This window comes from Plutella xylostella, chromosome 11, assembly GCF_932276165.1.
Source record: "Plutella xylostella chromosome 11, ilPluXylo3.1, whole genome shotgun sequence".
Classification (NCBI taxonomy): domain Eukaryota; kingdom Metazoa; phylum Arthropoda; class Insecta; order Lepidoptera; family Plutellidae; genus Plutella; species Plutella xylostella.
In genome coordinates this window covers 1343569-1352437 of record NC_063991.1, presented here as the reverse complement: position 1 = coordinate 1352437, position 8869 = coordinate 1343569, and the positions used below count along the sequence as shown (strand labels likewise).

At 39.0% G+C, this 8869-nt stretch overlaps 1 protein-coding gene across 1 annotated transcript; it reads left to right on the top strand.

Annotated features, from left to right (window-relative positions):
* Positions 1–2180: 2180 nt before the first annotated feature.
* Positions 2181–8869, top strand: LOC105388971. Its single transcript, XM_038116454.2, has 8 exons — positions 2181–2406; positions 2972–3127; positions 3872–4008; positions 4678–4828; positions 5262–5412; positions 6264–6349; positions 7122–7196; positions 8706–8869. The coding sequence occupies exons 1-8, from the start codon at positions 2229–2231 to the stop codon at positions 8834–8836; spliced, it is 1065 nt and encodes a 354-aa protein (XP_037972382.2). The 5' UTR covers positions 2181–2228; the 3' UTR covers positions 8837–8869.

Sequence of the window (8869 nt, the reverse complement as noted above, 5' to 3'; positions counted from 1 at the left end):
ACTAATTAAATTTGAAGTAGGTACAATTAAGTAAAATAATAAAACCTAACTATTATTAATGCAAACATGAAACAAAAAAAAACGACCGAATGGCGTAGTGGTTAGTGACCTGACTACTGAGCCGATGGTCCCGGGTTCAATTCCCGGCCGGGGCAGATATTTGTTTAAACACAGATATTTGTTCTCGGGTCTTGGATGTGCCCGTAAAATGGCAATAGGCCCGCCCCCTATTACATTGGGACTAACATAACACTCTGGCGAAAAGTGGGTGCAGCAATGCACCTCTGCCTACCCCGCAAGGGAGTACATTAGTACAAGGCGGGAGTGCGTTTTTTTTTTTTTTTTTTATGAAACAAAAAAAAATTGACTACTAGTTTTTTGTGGACAAAGTTTAATGAGTGTTCTGTAGCTATTCTATACTAACTTGAATATATGGCTACGCAAATACATGGGAATTCTTTTATGCGACGCGATGTACGTGAGATAATTTTTACTGTACTGCAGGAACATGGAAATGGAATCCGACAAAGCTAACTGTGCAAAAGAATTAAGTGCGAAAAAATCCTATCCTAACTTATATTATAAATGCGAAAGTAACTGTGTCTCTTTCACGCCAAAACTACTAAACGGATTTGTATGAAATTTGGTAAGTATAGATATGGTCTAGACTAGACCCTGAGAAAGAACATATGCTACTTTTTATCCCGGAATTCCCACGGGTAAACTTTTCAGGCGAAGCGACGAGCTCGCGGGAACAGCTAGTAATAATATAGGACCACAATTTTATTATTTTAATGATGGATAGATAGAATACTCTTTATTTGTACACCAAAAAATAATAATAAAATTAACAAGTTGTAACTTAATAGGGGTACAATGCGGCGGTGTTATCACTTAAAGCGATATTTGCCAGACAACCTTTGGATGCGTTTTTAATTTCTGTCGTCTTACTTTTCTTTATCGTTTTTTGTTAGCTAACATGTAAAAGTTACTGAAAATACAAGCTTACAACATAATAACAGAATATTACTGAGGTATTTCCATTGCCTGACTGTTAGTCGTAGGATACGCACCAACTACTAACCTAAATTAATTAAATTTAATAGGGGTTTGGGGTGAAGTAGGTGTAAGTATGTATGATATGAACTGTATACTGTATGTATGTAAATTTTATTTCCAACCACACCCTGCAGAAAATCTTGTGGCGACATCTATATTTAAATTTCGGTAACTTTTCACGTTGGAAAATTTGAGAAATTCGCGCGAAAGAGTTTCCCAGACTGACATCTAGTACTTGAGTTTGCTAAAAGGTGGCGCTAGTTATCTTAAGCAAATATTTTATTATAAGTAGACAGGGTGTATTTTTATCAGTGGAACCATTGAAGGTGATGTGAAGTGGGCGCAGAAAAGATGTTACATTAGGTATGAGGTATGAGATTCCAATAAAATATAATATTTTTCTCGGAGAGTTTTTTGTCGTTGGTTTGTATTCTAAAATGAAACAATTGGTCCATTGTTTTCGATTTTGTTTACATTTGCACTTATACGTAACCTTGTTAGTTACAGCTTCGTTATCGGCTTCTTAGATTAACAACATACGGACAAGATGGTGTGTCACATACAAAAAACATGTCAAATAACTGTGCGAATTTAACCCAACCTAATACCTTGTTTCACAGGGAAAGACATCTGACAGGACCCTTTTTGTTTGTATCAGATGTCTTTCCCCGTGAAACGCAAGTGAAAATGTAATGAACTAATTCAAAATATGATCTCAGTAGTAGAAGTGAGGAGTTATTATTTATCAAGACGGCCGAATGGCGTAGTGGTTAGTGACCCTGACTACTGAGCCGAAGGTCCCGGGTTCGATTCCCGGCTGGGGCAGATATTTGTATAAACACAGATATTTGTTCTCGGGTCTTGGATGTGCCTGTAAAATGGCAATAGGCTCGCCCCCTATTACATTGGGACTAAACATAACACTGGCGAAAAGTGGGTGCAGCAATGCACCTCTGCCTACCCCGCAAGGGAGTACAGTAGTACAAGGCGTGAGTGTGTGTGTGTGTATTATTTATCAAGACAATTATTTTTCACTGACATTCCATCTTGTTCATATATTGTCAATCTAAGGCTAAATTTAAGGCATTACGTTCTTAGTGGTTCGAGGTTCTACTCACAGTTACGAGTGAAAATCCAAAAATCTCAGTTTTTTTAGTTTAAATTTAATTATGTTTGTGATATTTCTAATATTATTCGTAGGCGACTGTGAGTGTGACGAAGGTCCTAGTGATGTGATAGTGACATTTGGATCAGGACATTCAGACAGCGAGCGATTGGTCAATGCACCGAGGTTTATTGACCAATCGGACACCAGGATTGAGTCATCCTCAACACCTAATAGTGAAGGTATTTTAAGATTTTCATATTTTTTTGGGGATGGATGGTAAGTGTTATCATTCTTAGCCATATTGTATCGAAATCGGATTAGCCGTTCAAAAATTATGGGACTTACAGTCGTCGAAATATAATAGGCCCGTTTGGACAGCTCCAAAATGTATGGGATGACAGCTGGTGTCAAACCTAAATCACAAAAAATCTAAACAATAAGTATAGTGCCACAAACTTATCTGTTCCGGTGAGAGCGAACTAAATTGGTCCATACCTCATTACTTACTGTACTAATGAATTTCATATTGACATAGATTATATGGACCAATTTAGTTCGCTCTCACCGGAACAGATAAGTTTGTGGCACTATACCTAACTTTTGGTGCTTTAAAAGTTCTTTTTTCTTTCGGCCGTTAAATAACAAGCCAGATTATGTGTCTGTTTATGTATTTCATCAAGTAAATCAAGAGTAAATAGCAAATTTGTCCAAACGGGCCTATTATATTTCGACGACTGTAGTGTTGAATATCCGAGGGTCTTAACGTTGGTTATGTTATAACTAATATATTTCCTAAACTCCCAGGTCAACCCACAAGCCCAGCGCCAGAGCAGGGTTCAGTCCTCTTCATTCCTCGGAACAATGACGACGAAGAATACTTGAGGAAGTCCGAGGACAGAATGCAGGACCTGCTCCACGGCAGGAGGACTATGGAGGACGTGGCGAGGAAGGCTTTTGATGGTGAAAATATGACTTTGATTGTTTTTATGAAACGTGAATTGTTTTTTTCGCCCTCCGGCTAGATACGGTGACGAATTAAGGATGCTTTGGGATAGGATTACATGTGGCAATGGGCTGGTACAGGCTGATGATGCATGAATTGATTTTTTTAGTTGCACGTAACGAGTATCATTATAATATACATCCGTAGTTTCAGCGAATGACGCTAACTTGTCTGACAGGATAATCATATCACCACTGTGCTACACCCTCGTCTAGCTCTTGGTTTTGTCACCACCGAAAAAAAATAGAAGGTGGAACACTAACTTAGGACCCGAAGAGCAGCCGCAACAAAGCTAGGCATCTTCGTTTTTATTATTGGCTAGTGGAGATTTTATGTCAATTATACCAAAATATTAATGAGTCTTAAATTCATTACAATAGTTAGCTTACTATTTCTTCAACTCATCGAGTTATTGACGGCTGAATGGTGTGGTGGTTAGTGGCCCTGACTGCTATGCCGAAGGTCCTGGGTTCGATTCCCGGCTGGGGCAGATATTTGTTTATAAATACACAGACACATATATTTTGTACTCGGGTCTTGTGTGTTGATATTTATATTTAGTATGTATCTATCTATATATTTGTGTATGGGTGTCAGCTGTCTGACACCCATAACACAGGTTCTGCCTAGCTTGGGGTCAGATGGCCGTGTGTGAGATGTCCCCAATCCCCACATATTTATTTATTTATATCTTCCACCAGCAACTACCAATGGAGATAACGTATTCATGGCTGGAAAAAACTATGATGAACTGGACAAAAAGGAGAAAAAGAAGTCAAACAGAAGAGCCGAGAACCACGAAGAGGCTAATGATTATTCCACTACCGCCGCCCCCAAAGTAAGTTCATCTACTTCTTTTTAACCCTCGACAAAAAAGTGTTGTAAGCTTTATTTATTTATTCATTTTTATTTAAACACTTTATTGCATACACATAGAAACAACAAAGTAGGTACAGATCATTACAGGTTGACAGACTATGCACACAAAGGCGGACTTATCGCCTTAACGCGATTTCTTCCAGTCTACCTTTATGGTGAGAAAATAACATGTAAAATAAAATAAATTTACGTGTCTGTGTATCTGTATCTGTGGTAGTGTATGTCGCAATCGGCTGACCCGATTTTCGTTTTGCTTTTTTAGGGTCAAAGGTAATGTTAACCCGTGTGTACTTAGCTATGTTTTATGAAAATCGGTTGAGCCGTTCAAAAGTTATGCCACTTTTAGTGTTGAATGTAGGGGGTTTTTATCGTTTTTTTCAGGTTATTAAGATTCAATAGTGAGATTGACGTTATCTGACCGTCTAGTTCGGGTTTTGCAATTTTTGAAAACGAAAAAAGTTTACGTTTTCTCCTGTGATCTACATACCTACATTATTTGCCAAAAGTTTCATTACAGTTTCCGCTAGAGGCGCCACTTTGTATGCGAGAAAACGTAAACTTTTATAGTTTTCGACGAACTATCAAACCTTTACTGAAGAATGAAAGCGTTAACCTTAACTTATTTCAGCGTATCAACTGTAAAAACCTCAATTGTGACCATCAGAAGCTAAATCCGACGTGCGGTGCAAAATTGGACCATAACTCAGTGAAATACAGACTATTCCGTAGTAAATGCTTATTGAGGAAAGTCAACTGTGGGCTCAACCATGACAGCAATAGTAAGTTGTTACACTGCCTTAGACTAACCCCCTTATTCATAGAGAAGTTACAGAACGTTTTAACTAATAAACTGTTTTGTCCCTCTCCGACAAAGAACTATTTGTTATTTGACAGAGAGGGACAAAACAGTTTATTAGTTAAAACGTCTTGTAACTTTTCTATGAATAAGGGGGTAACAATATAAGAAGTAGATGATGTGTCACATAAAAAAACAAAGCTTATACCTAACTATCCGCATTTCTTTTACTGTCAAACCGTTTTAAGTTCGTCCTAAAGTATTTTTTCTCAGATACTAAATTGACAGATTCTGAACGGTTCATCAACAATCGATTGTCCCGCCAATAGAACGTACTGTTGAAGAACCTTCAGAATCTTTCACTTAAGTAAAAATCTGAGATTAAAAAACAGACTTTAAATAAACGTAAACTCTAGGGTACACCATAGTGGAACCGAACTATTGCGAACATGTCGGCAGACACGGCCAGCCACCCCCACCGAACTACCGACCGTCTACCAACTACAGCTACAGGAAGAAACAGGATCTGCCGCCACTGGAGACCAGGAGACTCATGGCTTCTAAAAGGTACTCTCTCTCCCTCTCTCTCTCTCTCTCTCTCTCTCTCTCTCTCTCTCTCTCTCTCTCTCTGTCTCTCTCTCTCTCTGTCTGTCTCTCTCTTTCTCTCTGAAAGATCGTATCCGCAACGTAGTGATCCGACAGAGAACTAAAGTCGCCGACATAGCTCACCGAGTTAGTATATAAGCTTAAGTCGCCCTCCGGCTAGATGGGTTGACGATTTGCGAAAGGTGGCTGGTTATGATTGGATGCGGAAAGCTATAGATCGCATCCAGTGGCGTGCTTTGGGAGTGGCCCGTCCAGCAGTGGACTGCTATAGGCTGATGATCATGAGAAGGTACAAGAGTGCTTAAATGTGCCACGTCAAGCCGTGTGTCCAGGTTGCTGCTTCAGCAGTAGTCGTTAAGCCTAGGCCTTCGAGCAGCTTGAAAACATCTGACAGTCGAGTTGCCACCTTACTTACTCGACAGCTTTTAATACAATTCGCATTTTTATTAACCTTTGTTATTAATCGTTGTTTTTTAAAAAAAGGTTTCTAAGACCTTTTTTTACGGTTGCATAATGGCTGCACACCTGTGTTGGTGATTATGAGATTTTAAGCTTGTATAAACCTTTGACCATGTTAACAAACCGTTTAAGGCGATGGGATATGCTCCCAGCCAATGCCAGCACTCTATGCAGTTGCGGAAGCCATAGAGTGTCCTAATGCCCCAAAATGCAGTCAAGGAGACCTGATGAAGGCCAATGATGTCGCAATAAGAGTAGCAAAACACTGGATGAAGCTAGCTTAGTGCATTTTACACGATAGAAGAAGAAGAAGAACAAACCGTTATACAGCTCCGATTTGTTTTTGTTTTCAGGTCTCAGAACATGGATATAAATGGGCAATTCTGTTTTCATATCTGCCCCATCGTGTGTCCAGACCAGTACGAGCCCGAATGTGCAAGTAAGAATCAGTTTCTAGTTTGTTAAAAGTTGTTCACGCTTCCAAGCCATCTGGTGGGTCCGGCTCGAAGGACCAAATTTTGGGAAAAGTTCCTATTGGTAGAAAAGCATTTTTTTTTTCAAATTCTGTATGTTGTAGATTAAAATTAGTTAAGATTGACCCTATGAGTCCCTGAGTATAAAGCACTTTTGCAACACCCTGTATAATCAAATCCCTGATACAAAAAAAAAAACACGCACTCACGCCTTGTACTAATGTACTCCCTTGCGGGGTAAAGAGGTGCATTACTGCACCCACTTTTCGCCAGAGTGTTATGTTAGTCCCAATGTAATAGGGGGCGGGCCTATTGCCATTTTACGGGCACATCCAAGACCCGAGAACAAATATTTCTGTTTAAACAAATATCTGCCCCAGCCGGGAATCGAACCCGGGACCTTTGGCTCAGTAGTCAGGTCACTAACCACTACGCCATTCGGTCGTCATACATTTGGGTGTTATACGTGTTTAGTGATGTACCGTGGAAAGATAAATGAAACTATGAGTTTAAACTAACATATAGGCCTAGGTTATAAACAGTTTGATGACAGACACACAAATCCCAACTATTATTATAAATGCGAAAGTAACTGTGTCTGTCTGTCTGTTACGCTTTCACGCCAAAACTACAGAACGGATTGGAATGAAATTTGGTACATTTGGGTGTTTCATTAATTTATACCTACCTGCCTACCTTTTATTCACATAATTAATTTTATATAATTTTTTCTTGCAGTTTCCGAGACTGGCCAAAAACGTGTATTCATGAACCACTGTCACCTGGACATGAGCTCTTGCAAAGAAGACACAGGTGAGATTGAGAGATAATAATAATATACACTCACTTCTTCTTCAAGTGCCTCTCCATTATTGGAGGTTGGCAGTCAGCTCCGCATACTCTTTTCTTTCTCTTGCCAAGTGAAATAGGTCTTCAACACTGGCTGTTCCTGTCCATTCCCTAATGTTTCGGAGCCACGACTTCCTTCTCCTCCCAGCACTCTTTTTACCCCCCACCTTGCCCATCATGATAATCTGATGAAGTCGGTATTTATTATACATTCACAAGCAATTAAAAAGTTCCACTAATAATACCACCAAATTACGCCTAAAGCATTTGTTTATGCACTGTTATACACTATGTACCATTTATTTCACACTTTAACAGACACATTTATTCTTTGTTCTTATATATTTATTACAACGTATTTAAAGATAAGTTAAAATTAATAAAATGTTATATGCTAATTATGGAGCATGCACTTAGAATAGACCTACTTATAATTTATGTATACGCCACATAGGTACCCTTTAAAAACTTGTTCTGGCAGAATTATCAGCGCTATATATATATACACACTTATATATGTAGCACATGCTGAGTCTGAACCATTTCGCTATCACTGTGCACGACATGGAGATTGCCAACCATAAAATATTGTTTATTTATTTAATGTATAAGCTGTGTACCTACCTAATTTGTATTGTTATGTGTTTTTCCATGTTGTGTATTCTTGAAGGCGAATAAACCATTTCTTTCTTCTTTCTTTCTTTCTTTCTTTCTAAACGTTTAAGACTAGCTTAATGAAGCCGTCTGCAATATTGAAAAGTACATTTAACGGCGGCGGCGCAACAGAATATTATCAACGAAAAATGTAATAATTTTGATAAAGTAAAAAAATTGGGGTAGGTTGGTGGCAGCATTTTGTAAATTGATTATTTTTTTTTAAAGTAATTTGGTGCTTTTCTCACTGGATCTTTTTATTGAGCACTTATAATATAATATTTTTGTTGCTGTTTCATTACTCAAATAAACGTATCTTTATCTGTTGTGGGCACACGTATCTTTATCTGTTGTGGGGACATGTATCTTTATCTGTTGTGGGCACACGTATCTTAATCTGATGTGGGCACACATTTCTTTATCTGTTTTGAGCACACGTATCTTTATCTGTTGTGGGGACATGTATCTTTATCTGTTGTGGGCACACGTATCTTAATCTGATGTGGGCACACATTTCTTTATCTGTTTTGAGCACACGTATCTTTATCTGTTGTGGGCACACATATCTTTATCTGATGTGGGCACACATATCTCTATCTGTTGTGGGCACACGTATCTTTATCTGTTGTGGGCACACATATCTTTATCTGATATGGATACGCGTTTCTTTATCTGTTGTCGGCATCGGCACACGTATCTCTATCTGTTGTGGGCACACATTTCTTTATCTGTTGTGGGCACACATATCTTTATCTGATATGGGCACACGTATCTTTATATGTTGTGGGCAACCGTATCTTTATCTGTTGTTTGTCGCAGCGTGGCGCGCGCAGCCGCTCGTGCAGTGCGTGGGCGAGGAGGCGGCGGAGAACAAGCAGACGCGGAGCTTTGTGGCGTGGATGCAGAACGTGGGCGTCGTGGACGCGCGTGGACGACTGTATAAGGAATAGAATAGCATAGAATATTATTTAGTTTTTCATTGT